Here is a 16,193-nt window from a genome sequence, read left to right as displayed (position 1 = left end):
TAGAAGAGCAAGACTTATTAATTTAAATCCCACTGTTTTTGACATAAACACACATAAAGTTTCATTGCTTCTGTACTCAGGCTTCTTTTTAGAAAGGAGGAAAAGAAATGCCTGCTATTGAGAGGCCCCTGGAAGGGATCTGGCATGTTTTATGTTTCACTTAATATCAGAAACACTTGTTTTCATAAATATCAATTAAGTTCAACTGTCACACATTGCAGTTGTACCTTGGTATTAGTGCATTGAAAAATTAAACATGAATCCACTCAAGAAATTGATTAATGAAACCTAATTTTCTTTTGGTATATGTGGCATACAGGTCTAAACACACCTGAGACATTTGAACTTTCAGCTTAATTTATTCTACATACCAGTGTCTCTTTGATGAATTATGATGAGGCAATTTTGAAATGTGCCTTGAAAAGTGCCTTAAGTAATTAGTGCATAACAATTTGGAATAATTGATTATATCTGAGGCAAACCAAGAGATGTAAATAGTGATAAACATGAATCACTCTATGAGTGCTTGCCATGGACAAATAACAGGAAGTCCGTACTCGCAGCATGTACGTGTTGCTGTAGCTATATTCGGTTTGAAGTCACCTCACTTCTTGTCTGTGCAGAGAATCTGGCATTTGTTCTTGGACTAAACCTGCAGCTTAGTGGAATATAATACATGTAATGATGTCAGGGTTTTTTTTGTTGCTGTTGTTGGTGTTGACCTTCTGTATAAAGAACCTACTGAAAGTGTGTTTTGGAATAAGCTAACGTGCACTCCTTATGTAATGCATAGGAAAAAATGAAAAGCTATGGGTAGATTGTCTTGTATAACCAAGAAGATGTCCCAGTCCATGCATAAATATAACAAATGAAAGAATGAAACTCAATTGTTATCACAGAATCATAGAATGGCCTGGGTTGAAAAGGACCACAATGATCATCTAGTTTCAACCCCCTGCTATGTGCAGGGTCACCAACCACCAGACCAGGCTGCCCAGAGCCACATCCAGCCTGGCCTTGAATGCCTCCAGGGATGGGGCATCCACAACCTCCTTGGACAACCTGTTCCAGTGAGTCACCACCCTCTGTGTCAGAACTTCCTCCTAATATCTAACCTGAACTTCCTCTGTGTCAGCTTAAGACCATTCCCCCTTGTTACTGTGACCAATTCTAATGTCAGTACTTTAAAAAAAAAAAAAGTCAGTTAGTGAAAGGCAGCAGAATTTGTGTAGCTTGTGATAAAAACAAAGGAGTGCTGATGCAGGAGCACTGACCCTGGATTGGAAGAATGCCGTAAAAGTTTACTTGAGTGTAGTAGACTACACGTAGCAAGACCAGCTGATAGCAGGTACTTCAGAGCAGAAATAAAGCACTGTAGTGATAATTGAGTGTTGGAGAGACTGTGCAATGATTTGGTTGCTTTTTTAGTAGTTCACGTGTTTGTCTTAAAAGTTAACTGTCTCTGACTGAGACTGAAGTTGTGAGTTTGAAGCAGAAATCTGAGTTTGTGGCCTGTATCAGGAATGAGGTCTGATTAAATAGTCATACTAATTGCTTTGAGCTTATATACACTAATCCAATTAAATTTTTGATGACTTTAATGCTAAACGATCAAGGAAATTCTTCCTGCTGATGTCTGTGAACCCCAGCAGGTTCATAGACGTCACACTCTACCACCATTAGTATTTATGCCTTTTGTTGTACCTTAACTTTCTGCAGATTTGAGTGTTTGCTTAAAAACATCTGAAGTTTTGTAATATTGACTTTTAATGTTGCCTGTATATGTCTTATTGCCCAAATTACTCTGAAAGTTAGTTTTAACGAAACAATACTATTCTGATATTTGCCTGATATTCTGGAGAAAAACTTGATAAAACAACAGAATTTTGAAACATCTCAATGATTTTACTGGAGACAGCTTTTAAGGTATCTAACAGATCATAGAATTATAGAATGACCAAGGTTGGAAAAGACCTCCAAGATCATCCAATTCAACCATCCATTTACCACCAGTATATCTCCACTAAACTATGTCCTTCAGTACAACATCTAAATGTTCCGTGAATGCCTCCTATGATAGTGACTGAACGACATCCCTGGGCAGCCAGTTCCAGTGCCTGATCACTATTTTGGAGAAGAATTTTTCCCTAGCCTCCTGAACCTTCCCTGATGTAACTTAAGTCCATTCCCTCTTGTCTTGTTGCTAGCTATGCAGGAGAAGAGTCTGACCCCCACCTTGTCCCAACCTCCTTTCAGGGAGTTGTAGAGAGCGATGAGGTCTCTCCTCCCCTGAGCCTCCTCACCTCCAGACTGAACAATCTCAGTTCCCTCAGCTGCTCCTCATAGACTTCTGCTCCAGACCTCTCACCAGCTTCATTGCCCTTCCCTGGTCATACTCCAGAGCCTCAATGTCTTTCCTGTATTGAGAGTCCAGAACTGAAAACAGTACCCTCTGAGTGCAGGAGAGAGATGATCACTTCCCTGCTCCTGCTGGCAGCCCTATTTGTGATACGAGCCAGGATACCTTTGGCATTCTTGGTCACCTGGGCACACTGCTGTCTCATGTCCAGCTGAGGATCAGCCAATGTCCCCAGGTCCATTTTCTCCACACAGTCTTCCAGCGCTCTGCCCCAAGCCTGTAGCACTGCTTGGGGTTGTTGTGGCCGAAGTGCAGGACCCAGCATCTGGTCTTGTTGCACTTCAATCCCACTGGCCTGAGCCCAGCTATCCAGACTGTCTAGATGCCTCGTAGGGTCTTCCTACTCCCATGTAGATCAGTACTTCCTCCCAACTTGCTGTCATCTCCAGACTTACTGAGAATGCACTCCATCTCCTTATCCAGGTCATCAATGAATATATGGAACAGGTCAGATGATGTATTTGAACTTGTGGTCTGATTTAGTTTATTTACTCTGGATCATGTTGAAATAGTGGGGCAAATTGAAATAGAATTTGCAAGAGTTTTGGAGAACCAGATCCATAATTTTGTTGATTTAGAGATTTAATAGCATTGCAATTTAGCATTTGAGGGGATAAACAATCGATTTGTTCTTATGTGAAGGTATAATGAATATACAGTCTTGCATTTTGGAAAAAGTAACATGACACTTACCCACTGGCTTTTTTTTCTCTTTCTCTTAGGTGGGTGGCTTATGAGAATCCTGAATTTACAGGAGAGCAATACATACTGGATAAGGGGCTATATCCCAGCATTGAGGCATGGGGGGGGAAGAATTGCAAAATATCTTCAGTTCAACCCATTGTTATGGTAAGGGGTTAATTTTATGCTTCTTTCGCAACTTTCTTTGAAGTATTTCTAGGTAGTCTTTTTCTATTGAATCCAACTTACATGCTGTTATATACATTCTTTAAGCAGGGATTAATAATAAACTTTTCAATGTCTGTTAATTTAGCACTTCTTAAATTTTTTTTCTTTTTTGTTCTCCAAATTTTTATAGGATATTGTTGGAAGTGAAAGGGGTAAAGTCAAGGTAAGATATTTCTTTAAATGCATGAAACATACTCTGTAGTGGTCTGTGTAACATCAGTAAATGGGATCAAGCTTTTTGTATACTGTAACACCCAGGTTTTTGCACAGATAGTCCATTAGTCAAAGAGTGAGAATGCTAAGTGAAGAAGGAGGGCTGCTTTCTGAACCTCCTAACTAAGGCCATGAAAGTCCTTGGAAGCTGTAATGTAATATATAGCTGTCCTTATAAGTTTTCTGAGGCCAAGTCGATGTTTTGGGTCAGTAGGTGTGCTATTTGAGAGTATCAGAATTGTTCTGAAGGTCTGGAGCCTATGCCCATCTATGCAGAGCTTCAGTGACCAGCTGAAGTTATCTGGAGTCTGTTGCAGAAGTTGAGTTAATTGTACTTAATAGTTGTGACTTTGTTTTCAACGTAGTTTCTTTGTTAACTGTTCTGCTAGTGGTGGTTGCACTTGAAGTGAAACTCATTCAGTCACAAATGCTGCTTTCTGAGTTGGGCTTAAAAGTTAACATCGTATTTGTCAATAAAAAAGAGAAGGAAATGGCAAAGTGAATTTGTCTATTCAGTGGGTCAACAAAATTTTTGGTAGGCTTTCTCCTGTGTGCAAATACTAGAACATTCTTTGACAGTGGGACTAAAGAGGAGCCTTTTTTTCATAATTCTTTCATAATTCTGAACCTTTTTGTCTTTTTGTCTGTAGGGAGTTGTTACTTTCATTTCAGTCAAAATGGTGAATGTGTCATGGAACTGAAAACCAGGGAGAAAAGTCTTGGCTTTCCCAATTTGCATTCATAATTAGTAACACGCCTTACTGGAGTATCCAGTATAGGAATATGTATGAACTCTGGGGAATAGAAATCTCCAGGCTGCTTATTTTCTTCTATATGCATGAGAAAATATTTACGACTATAGACTTTATCCTAAGGAAACTAAGAAATAATGGCTTGTAGTCAACAGACTGTATCCTTTGTCAGCATGTTCCTCTTTGGAAAATGCTGTGCATGCCTGCACTCGTATCTCTGCTAAGAGCGAATAAAGCTGGTAGGCATGTGATAATGTGAATGACTTCTGTGTGATCAGAGTTAATTGTCTTCTAACCAAATTAGCAGGTTTGCTATTTAGAATTTTTTTCCTTTTAACAAGGACAAAAGACTGGGTGACTTATCCTTTCATACCCTCTCATCCTCAGAGCACAGAAAGAAAGAACTGACGTGACTTCAGCTATAGTTGCAACAGGCACATAAAGCCCATCTGCCCCAAGAATATTTACCACACCTGTTGGCATGCTGTCTGAGTACTTTGCCAGGACTGTGCACCACTTATGCTCTGAGAGACAGATAAATACTGCTCATAAGAGGAGTATGCATTTTTGAGATTAAATGGATTAAGAAATTAAAACAGAACAGTGTATTACCCTTTTGTAATCATGTGCCTATTCTATCTGTTGTGTGGGGATTTATGTCTTCTCCAACAGATAGTTAAAGTAGCTACCTTTGTTAGTGTTCTTTGAATTATTTTCTATGCTGCTTAATTATTTACAACCAGAGGTGTTTTTTGGCTTTGCAGTCCTTGTTCGAGTAATGACACTGAAAATGTAACAAAAGTCTATGAAACTGAATTAATCTGGATATTGAATATATAGTAATGCAGCTGTAGAAGTAATGGTAGAGATGTGTTGATGAAGGTTAAAGCATTAATTGTTTTTAAATATGTTTATGACTCTTTCAAGGTCCAGTTATTTTCAGAGCCTGAATTCAAGGGTAACTGTCAAATACTTGAAAAAAACACAAGATGTATTGATTCATTTACTGTGAAGTCTTCAAAAGTTTTAGGTGGCAGGTAAGTTACATCAAACGAGTATTGAAAAATCACTGAAATGGGTAAAAATTAAAAAAAAGAAAAAAAAAATCAAACGGCTTTCTAACATCTGAAATGGTTTTACCTGTGGGAACTTACAAAGAACAATGCTTTGTGGTATACACACATATGCATTGATATTTAGCTTATCAGGACAAAACATTGTGCGTGATGTTTCTGCAAGTACCTCTTACTAAAGACTCAGAAATACTACCATCATTTTATTTCCACAGTTTTCCTAAAAGACAGTTTCTTCTGCTTCTTCCTGCAGCTGTATAGTTTTTGACCAGGAAGAATTCTCTGGTAACCAGTATGTGTTAGAAGAGGGAATCTATCCGGATCTGATGGCAATGGGGTGTTTGTCCCAAGCAGCTCTAAAATCTTTACGGATTATAAATATAGTAAGTAAAGCAGATAAGTACACTGATGTTTCCCCTCCTTTTTCTTTTTTTCTTTTCTTTTTTTTTTTTTTTTTTTTTTTTTTTTTTCTCCTTTTGTGACAATAAAAATGTTAGGGATATGTAAACAGTAGAATAACACTCTTCTTTTTCCTGTACAATAGCAGTGAAACATCCTATCTGCAGTCAGTTTTTGTACCTCTGTGCCATTTTTTGCAGAAGAGAGGACTTCACAGGAACAGGTGTCTGGCATTGCTGTTCTCCATAGCAGCTTAAAAAGGACTTCCATAAAGATAGTTAAGGATGTGTCAGATTCTTATTTCCCAGTAGAAGAGATCACTTAAAATAAGTTGACAAATGGCAGTAGGACAGCGTGAAGTAATATTTGTATTCAGATCATTGTTTTTTACTCATGTTAAAAGAGCAAACTTCAGCTAAAGAACTTTGCATGAGATACATATAATTATAAAACGTTATTTGTATCATCAGGGAAATGCAATTTGTTTTCATTGTGAAATGATGTACCCTTCTAGATAAAATAAAGCAACACCCCATGCCATTTGGCAAAATCAGACACTGTTGTTTTGTGTGTTGGATACAAACCTAAACAACATTTACATATTTTGTAACTCCTCAGTGGTCAGGAACAAGTTTGTTCAAGCCTGTAACCAATCATTATGATGGATCACTTATGGAAACTGCAAGTATCTCTTAAGATCAAAGTAATTACTAGCAAAATGTAGTCAAGAATCCAGGAACTTAATGCAACTTTACAAAAGAGGTGGTACTCATTCTAAAAATGGAGGAGTACCTTATTGACTCTCCTCTTTGAATCTGGCAACCGTATTGCAGTCCACTGTAATTTTGGTAACTTGTTAGTGATGTAGCAGTTGACAAAGGAGAACTAAAATGTGTCATCCTCTTTCATGTCTCTGGAGCATTGTCTCTGGTACAGCGTAAACAAACATTTGCAGTAAGTATGTCTGCCTTGTGAACTCTTTGACTATCCTGTAGACAAATGGCATTAAGAACAACAGAAGTTGTTCTAGCCAAACTTGGTGGGTGGTCACCATGGATTAAAATGGGCTCTTCTGTACGTATCAGTATCAAGCTCTTGGGTCTTAAATGCTTATTTCACACTAGTAGGATTTTTCTCCTGAAAAATTTGTTCTTTGTCACAGAGATTCTTGTGTTAAAATGGCCAAATGACAGTTCTTAGGTTCTTAAAGCTTCTGAAAATTGTTCTTGCCCTACAATTTATCACACTTCAAACAGTGGTAATGAGCTGTGTCTATCTACAGGTTATGTAGTGGTGCTTTCTTCTTCAGAGTCTTCTTACCTGAGAAGAGAAAAATGGCTTGCTTTACTCATTTGTTTATTAACGATAATACAGAGAGTAAGAAGTTAGATGAAAATGATTGTATTATACTGTTCATTTTTCATAATTTTATGCAATCTTGAATTTATTCTTGGTACCGGTTTTATCTGTCACATTTATTTTGTGGCTGGTTTTTGGCAGTGACATTCTCTATTCCTCCCCACCATTTGCTGGGCCTACAACTTTCTCTGTGATTCTTCTGTCTGTTTCTATCCAAGAAGCACCTTTTTTTGCTTTAATATGCAAAGCTGTTGTAACTACCCAGCTTAGCTCCATTTTGCAGAGATCCATTTCTAAGGGACCATTAAAAGAACAACATAAGGGATATTTTATAAACTTGGAAGTGCAACTTAAAAGGGCTTTTATTCATAATCTCAGTATCTTTTCTTGATTGTCCTTACTTTGCATGTTCCAAGTAGTTGTTACAGATGGAAAAGAGTGTTTTTCCTTTTTGAATTTGCTATGTGCACCTTTCCCTGAACATAATATAAATTCAACCATGGATGTGGTTTATACTTGAATAGCCATGCTGAAAATACTTGTTTTTAATGAGCAACTCTGTGAAATAGCTATATGTAGATATACTGAAGTCTGCAATGTACAGAGTAACGCATGGGAGGAACTGCAAGATAGATAACTCTAAGATGACCTTGCACTTCTTGCTGTGGGGAATATTTTGTATAACAATGTTGCTGCTGAATGTTAAAAAAGTAAGAATAAAAATGCCCAGAGTGGAAGGTGTGGTTGAAAATTGGAGGATTTCCTTTTTTCTCTGTGCTTTCTTTGTAATTAGATTATTTCTGAACTATTGCATGTGGCTCTAGGGTTGCTGTCTGACCTGTTTTATATCACAGCAGGCAGGTGCAGGTCTGTAAAAGGGCTGAAGATTCAGAGATGCTGGGAAATAATCATGGTCCATGTTGGGCTCTTTACCCATGTTTATGCTTTAAAGTCTAAGTTATGTTAACCTTTAATAGTGGGATTAGTCTACTCTGAATTTGCATTAAGCTGAAAGACCTCTCTGGTGTTTTCTGCAGACTAATATCATGCATGCAAACAGGAGTATAAACATAGCTCAGCTGCTTTGTGATAATCTGGACTACTGCTGAGATGATGGTGATGTTAACATAACATTATCATCTGGGCCTTTGAACATCAAAAGGAAGGTTAAAGAAGAATTTTAGCACTGTCAAGAAATTGGTTGACATTAGATTTTTCCTCACAGAAACACAGGGAAGCATAGATATTCACTGCTGTGTGCATGTGGAGCCATCTCAGTCTTGGCATGGCCTGTTTTCACGACTGAGATCATTGTGAGTCTCTTCAGACTTTGCTCTGTGTTGATATGTTTCGAGTATACAAACACATCTCAGCAGTAAGGAACTCTTCTGTATGTGGCATTAGGTTTACTCAGTTGTGACTGGAAGACTGGTGAGGAAAAAAAATGACCCTGCCTCTCCCTATCTGTGACTATAAGTTGTGACACCAGGATACTCAGATTTAATTAACTTTACCCTGAGGGATTTCAAATCCTTACCTCCCAGTTTCCAGGGAGAGGCCATAATTATGAGAGGCTGTTTCCAATCCAATAAAGGTATCTGATGCACAGAAAATAATCCAAGGTTCGTTATCCAGAAAGCATTTAAAATAGATTCAGTGGTGCAGGAAATTCTGTGTGGGTAGGAACCCTTTAAACCAAAAACATTTTGACAGAGGGAATGAAGAATCATCTCCCCAGAGCCATTTGGAAAATTCAGATGTTAGTTTTTGTCTGAGTCATGAATTTTACCTCAGAAGTATGAATCTTGACACTTTTGCCTGGTGATACTATCATAGTCTACTACAGAAGCTAAAAAAAATGGAAGCTGTGATGAATAAGCAATGCTGACAAGACTATCGTCGTTTGAAGCTATAGAAACCAGTATTATCTGCGTGTTGAGATCTGAAAATGAAAATTCCTACAATGATTGGGGTTTACTGCAGTGGAAGAGAGATATAGCATTAATTAGAATGTGTTTTAAAACATAATTAAGATATGCAAGAATTGTCCACAGATTTTTGTGTGCCTTTATGATGAGCAAGTGTGATGTTGCATGCAAGAAGATCCCCTGTGTGTTTTCCATAAGGGCTTTTAATGACATTTTCATTTGTTTCTTTTAAGCATCCTATTGCAAAGCAAAAACCTTTTTCAGGGTCTTTGAGTTGTAACAATCTGAAAACGGTGATATCAAAGGGGTTGCATGAAGTAATGATGTTCACAGTCAGCGTTTTGGCTTTTAAATTCCTGTAAAAATGTTCATCTTCTTTGTGCAGGAGCTGTCTGAGCCATGCATAGCTCTTTTTGAAAAAGTGGGTTTCCAAGGGAAAAAAATAGAATTCACTACAGAAATCTTAAATCTCCGGTTCCTGGGATATAATCCTCGAATAGCTTCAGTTCAAGTCCTTGGTGGCACGTGAGTGTAAATTCACTTCTTGCATCTTTAGAATTATGTATTTATTCAACAGTGGGGAAAAAAAAAAACCACAGAAAACCACAGGTGGTAGAAACTAAGGAGAATAAAATTGGAATATTGTAATGTGCATAGTGTATTAATGCACACTGTACTTACAGAAACTTACTTTCATCCTGATTCCACAACACTGTCACGAACTCACAAGAGGTGCCCTGTGATGTTCTAAGAAGCTGAAATGAATTTGAACAAAGCTCACTAGGAATCGGGTCCCAACTCTCCTGCTAATATTATAAAAGCTAGCTTGCATATCAATGTTAAATCTAACTTCTGTGCTTTTGCTTTAGGTCCTGATCATAACAAATCATACAGTTTGTGATCTGTGTCTTGTATCCTAAGTTCAAAATATTTTAATAAGCTTTGTATTTGTTCTTTTACTTTGGTTTATGGACACTGATATAATGAGACTGTGATACAGCCCTTTTTGGTAGCATAGTGCTTGTAATAATCTCTCTTCAGGACTTCAGGTCTTCAGGAATTGAGTCAGGCTCGTCACAAATCAATCAGTTAAATTCATTTAACTATTTCTCAGCAGTTGTATTCCCTATTCTCAAGAAGATTATGTTTAAAAAAAAAAAAAATAAAAAAAAAAAAGTCCATGATGTTTAAAATCTTTCAATATCTCAACATATCTGTTAAATTTCTCTTCTTGTGTTTTTCTGGAGCTAATTTTTACCACCAAGATGTTTGCCTCAAGGTTTTCTACCTTGAAGAATCACATTTCTTTTTTTACTGTTCCTTTGCATATAAATGTGTTCTTTTGAAGAGGTAAATTCCCAAGCATGTGCAAAAGATGCTGTTGGATAGCTCAATATTGCCCTCAAGTGGATAGTTAATACCTGGTCTGAAGTACGAACCATTTTCTCCATCTGGAGGAACAGGTTGAGGGATTTCCTTAGCTCACTGAACTGAAGTTTATTCAACTTGTAGTTTTTAAATGACTCCAAAATGTGAAATCCAATGCACTCCTATTTTGTTGACCAAATAATAACATGATTTTGTTATTTTTAAGACCCATTAGGAAGAATCCTTGTGCTATTAGTTAGTGTTAAATATTTAACGCTACTATTCTCTGGGATGTATTTCTGTTAATTCTGTTTTGGTTTTTTTTTTTTATTGTTATTATTATTGCTGTTGTTATTATTATTCTAAAGCAGATTTTGGCAGCAAAAGCATTATTTGTTTTTGGTTTTTTTTTTTTTCATTTTCTCCCCCCGTAGATGGATAATTTATGAGCATAGTAATTACAGGGGACGTCAGATGTTGCTGTCACCAAATGAAATTCCAGATTGGTACAAACTGAGTGGCTGCTCTCAGATAGGTTCTCTGAGACCTTTACTGCAGGTGAGTGGCTGATGTGAGGTTGTGAAGTACTGATTTATTTAGCTGTGGGATGAGGCAGTATTATACAACTGAAAGCAATGTTAAAATCTTGCTGCACGTCAAAAGCTTCAGTGATGACAATTGTGTGAAGAAATTGCTCTGTGGTTTCACTGTAATAAATGCTATTTGATTATGCTAGGTGGTTTTGTGTTACTGCTGCTTAAACTGTTCATTAGGATACTTTAAATGACAATATTGAAGACCATACATAAGGATTAGTGAGCAGTATTAACAACTAATGGTTATAAATACCATATATAGGTAAGTCTTATCACTAGCTCCTCACTAGTATAGTCAGTAATATTTACATTATTTTTGGAGCAGCAACAAAAAAAATTGGTCAACAAGATTGGATCATTTCAAATAGGAGTGATACTGTGCTGACTGAAAAATCCTTTCTTGCTTACTGCATACATTAGATTTCCAAATTATTTTTCTATATAAAACCTTAAGTATTGTCATCTTTGTTTTGTTCAAATAGGGACCTTGTAGTTTGGTCCAAATGCTGCAGCAATCCCCTGAGCCTGGGAAGTTCTTGCTGAGCTGTATTTTATTGAGGAAGCAACTGTAACTTACAAATTACTTGTACTGGTAACAAATGCTTACTGTCATGGAGCAGTCTTTGTATAGCCTTAAGCACAGCTAGGAATAATGCATTTTGACTGCCCTGGCCAAGACCTTGTCTAAACAGAAGTGAATGTGAAACAAGCCACAGCATGAATGTGAAGTGTAACACTTGATGCCAGTGAAATAAGTAGCACTGCACAAGTGCACCTTTTGTGAAGACTAGGAGCATCTACACAGAAATTTGCTGCTGTTCTGAATTCAACATTCTTAGCATCCCACTGTGCCGATCCCAGTGCACAGGGAAGCCTAATACTAGGTCTCCCCGCAGAATGGCAGCTTGAATCATCTTACGCAGGTAGGGACTTTGTAATTCAATCCTAAAACAGAAAAGCAAGATTTCTGAAAGAAAGAGACATACCAGGTTGAGCACTCAGTAGAGAACTGCTCTGAAGTTTGCTTGAGAAGGGTATGCTGTACATGAGAGAGACTGTGGTTAGAGTTCTGTTGCTGTTGGCATTTTTTATTTTATTGTATTTTTTTTCTACAGAAACGTGTGTACTTCAGGCTTCGGAACAAGGAAACAGGAAAGTTCATGTCAACTGATGGAAACTTGGACAATTTGAATCTTCTCAGAATACAGGCTGCAGAAGATGTAGACTCAGATGATCAAATCTGGGTTTATCAGGATGGATTCATAAGATGCCGGGTAGGATTCAAGTTCAGTGTGAATTATTTCTTTCCCTCTTCAATCATAGGGTTCACTGATTGAGTAGAAACTGAAATCGTCTTAGTTCATTGTCTAGGTTTATTCAATTTCAGCTGTATTACAGTGTCTGTGGAGCTTTTGGTTAGTGTGTGTTTGGTGGCAGTTTGCTGCACTGAACTCTGGATTTTGTTTTAGGTGTCGTAGTTATATGACCCTTTCTTCCTGTTGTCATTGAAAATCTGAGATTCAGTTATTATATACTTACCCTAAAGAATAGTAATCTTATAAATGATAGAATCATAGAACTGCCTGGGTTGGAAGGGACCATAAACACCACCCATTTCCAACCCTGGGCCATTGTCAGAGCTGCCATCCCCCAGCTTAGCTGCCCAGGGCCCCATCCGACCTGGCCTTCAGCGCCTCCAGGGATGGGATGAACAAAACACGAACAGCATTGGAAGACCATCATCATGCTTTTACTGAGCTTCTTTTACTTTCTTGTCCTCTTTTTCCACAGCAAAAACATTGCAGAAGTATCAGGTTATATCCTATTCTGCGTTCAGACAAGCTTAAGAATGAAATTCTACTTTCCTCCCCCTCCTCTCCCCCCCCCTGCTGGTTATTCCATGTTTGTCAAGTTCCATCCTTTTTCCATGCCTCCGTACAATTTCCCAAATGAGGTCCTACTTTTCTCACAGTTCATAAAACTAATTGTGTAAATTGTCATTGAGGTGAGCAGAAGTATTTGCAGTTCATAATGTTTAAGCATGAACAGTCTTAGGTAGGGATGCAGGCCAAAGAAAATTAAGTTACTTTAATACTGTTAAACACCTTGACTGTGAAGAATCATGTGAACTTTTTCTATAGGATTGTATAACTTCAAAAGCAGATGTTTATAACCACGTCATCTATGCTGGAGGGAAGAATCTTGCTGTTAATAAGCTAAGGCATTGTTTGGACGTGTTTACAGGACAGATGCAGTGGTAAAAGGGATTTATGCAGGCAGTGAAATTATATCCAGTAAGCTAAAAGCTTGAATATCGTATACAAAAGACTTCCCTCAAACATTTAATTGCAAATTTTTATATCACGACAGCATGGTATTGCATGATTCTGGATAAAAGCTCTTTCGTTTTTCTTCTCCATGTATTTGATAGTGCAGTTTTGTTGTACATGGAAAATACACAGCTTGTTCTGTGTAGCAGTCAGGTAACTCAGCATGGAGTGCAGGAAGGCAGCACTGATCTTCAGTAATGGAACTTTGCCATCTTTCTATTGAATGGCAGCAAAATCTTTGTATTTTGCTCAAATTGTTTTTGCCACACTTAAGAAAATGAAACTCGGGTGGGTAGGTGCATGCACATAGGCAGACAGTTCACTGGAAGAATTTCTGCTTTTGTGGCTCTAAGTTTAGGGCACCTTAGTGCCTCTGGATCACTGCATGCTGAGGTCTTCCTGAGGTTCCTGGGTAGGTGGGATAACTTAGGGAGCAGGATATTAGTATCATTCCTCTCATTTGTCAGCAGAAATTGATAAGAATTTAGATTTCCTCAATGAAGATAAGTTTCTTAGAGATGCACAATGCAACAGGCTCATGAATGCATGTGGAAGCTTTGAGTCCTCCACATCCCAGTGGAGACAGCTTTTAGATACAAATGAGAATTAAATTGACCTACTTTGGGGCGTATTTCGATTCTAGGTTATGATAGTAAAAAGTATTCCTCTCCCAAAATGGCATATTTTAATAATTTAGGGCCGTATCAATAAAGGCAGATGAATGTTTAAACTCCCACTGAAGTAAATTCAGAATTACAGGGAGGCTTGTGGTGATCGCTGTTCCCACAGAACAATTCACTATAATTCACCCCTAAGACAGCCTTAGCATTCTTTTCAAATCAGCTTGATTTTAGCCAATGTTCTTAGCCATAAAGATATTTGCAGAGTTGTGACATCACGTAATCTGATAGATGACTACAAAAGAATTATAGAACAAAGAGGAAAATACCTTTGTGACATACTGTGACACTTAATACGCTGTGAGGTTGTGTCCTTTCTCAAGCTCAAAAGATTACTGCAGAACTGGAAAAGGCTAACGAATAGCAACAGCAAAAAGACAGCAGAGGTGATGCATGGAAGAGACTAACTAGCCAGGACTACATGTAATGTGGACAAACCACCTTTACAATAAGGCAGGGTGCAGGAAGGAGAGCATCAAATAAAGCCAATTGTTGCATATCAAATAAATATTTTCTTTTGTTGTTGTAGTAGTAGTGGTAAAGATGTGGACCTGCTTGCTACAGAAGGGTTATGATATGGAAAGGTATGTGTTTGAAAGGGTTGCATCGATATGAGTGAGTAGTAACAAACTTGCACACAGGACAGGAAGCATGTAGGTGTTAGAGATACCAGCTCTGCATGGAGAAGTTTCTGGTCTAGAAAGTGCTATGAACTGAGAGAATGTACTAGGAACATTCAGCATGCGGAGCAGAGTGAATGTAATCTTCCATAGCATCTGTTATCCACCATGGATAGAGACAGGTGCTAATTGCACCTTTTGATGTGATACAACAATGCCTGTTTTAATGTCTTACCTAGTGGAGAGTGTCAGCAGAAACAAGAATGGATATAGAAATAAACAGCCTTGAGTTTAGGAGAAAAATGCATTCCTTAAGGGGAATGGAGTTCTTAGATTCTGTTTTCACCTGCTTTCATCCCTTCTGTCTGATTAAAAAAAATAATGGATATTAGAAGTAAGGCTTGAATAATTGCTGTTGCCTTTCTGATTACACAGATGGCAGAGGATTGCTGCTTGACAATTGTTGGAAATCTTATCACTCCTGGCTCTAAACTTGGTCTGTCTTTTGAGCGGAATGAAGACAAACAGTATTGGCATATTAGTCCCGATGGCAGGATTTACAGCAAGATGAAACCTAAGCTGGTTTTAGATATCAAAGGTAAGCAAATGTGTTTATCTAATTATATTGTGTCTTAATTACATGGTATTTCCAATGGGACAGGCATTAAACGTGCCTATAAATTAAAGATGGTGTTACAGTTACTTTAATCTAGAATCAGAAAAGACCCGATGAGCTAGTCTGACCTCCTGAGTTATACAGGCCATAGGACTTTGTTGCAGTTTTCCTGCACAGAGTTTAGGAACCCACAGTACTGGCTTATCTTGTATTCCCAGTGTCCACTCAGTGTTGTAGATACCCTCAGTTAATTTTACTCAGCATTGGGTAATGTGAATATAATTATTTAAAAACGCTGAAGCAAAGTTTTTCTTACCTAGCTTCTCATTAACTTTAATTTGTATAGAGCAATTTTTCTTATACATTAGTTGTAGATGCAATAGGCAAAGGATATTAGGAAAGCAAAGGCAGCACTGTAAACTGACATGAATAGATGAAAAAAGTTTTTTCATTTGTTCATTAATGGCCATACCTATGTTGTGAACATGATATTAGGCTGCTGTGACAGAATTTCTACCTGCATTCAAGGCACATCTTACTGTAGTTGTCACAACCAATTTTGCTTCATGGAGGTACTGTTTCTGAACAGGGTTTGCTTTCACAGTTTCATAGGTCTGATAAAGCAGCACAGTGATGATGGTCAGATGTTCTTACATAACTGCATTTTTTTGGAGGGAATAATCATTTTTATTGCTGTTGACTTCTTTTTAGCAGTTTTGAAATCAATTCTGGATTGATGTTGTGGCTTTAACTACAACAATCACCAAAAAAAAAAATATCAGTCACCAGTCAGCACTTTGGGACAGGCAGAACTGTAAGACAAGGGCTATGTAATGTCTGACTGTGATACAGTGTTGACACAAATACTCATAAATTCTCTTTACAGCCCTACAAAGTTGGCAGTGATTAATGCAAAGCTTATCAAAAAGAC

General features: G+C 37.8%; 1 protein-coding gene across 1 annotated transcript in view; it reads left to right on the top strand.

The window, feature by feature from the left end:
• The window catches only part of CRYBG1 (crystallin beta-gamma domain containing 1), a gene marked incomplete at both ends in the record, with an annotated part of 62,630 nt that overhangs the window by 44,328 nt on the left and 2,109 nt on the right, over positions 1-16,193 (top strand). Inside the window, 8 exons of the mRNA XM_079550194.1 lie at positions 3,142-3,268; positions 3,459-3,491; positions 5,221-5,330; positions 5,620-5,749; positions 9,438-9,577; positions 10,855-10,978; positions 12,132-12,290; positions 15,082-15,244. Of these exons, the coding sequence (XP_079406320.1) occupies positions 3,142-3,268; positions 3,459-3,491; positions 5,221-5,330; positions 5,620-5,749; positions 9,438-9,577; positions 10,855-10,978; positions 12,132-12,290; positions 15,082-15,244 (986 nt within the window). The remainder of the gene's footprint in view (positions 1-3,141; positions 3,269-3,458; positions 3,492-5,220; positions 5,331-5,619; positions 5,750-9,437; positions 9,578-10,854; positions 10,979-12,131; positions 12,291-15,081; positions 15,245-16,193) is intronic.

Source organism: Tetrao urogallus (genome assembly GCF_951394365.1).
Source record: "Tetrao urogallus genome assembly, chromosome: 2".
In the NCBI taxonomy this organism is placed as follows: Eukaryota; Metazoa; Chordata; class Aves; order Galliformes; family Phasianidae; genus Tetrao; species Tetrao urogallus.
Note: the sequence above shows the minus strand (reverse complement) of the source record. Positions and strands in the feature narration are given on the sequence as shown.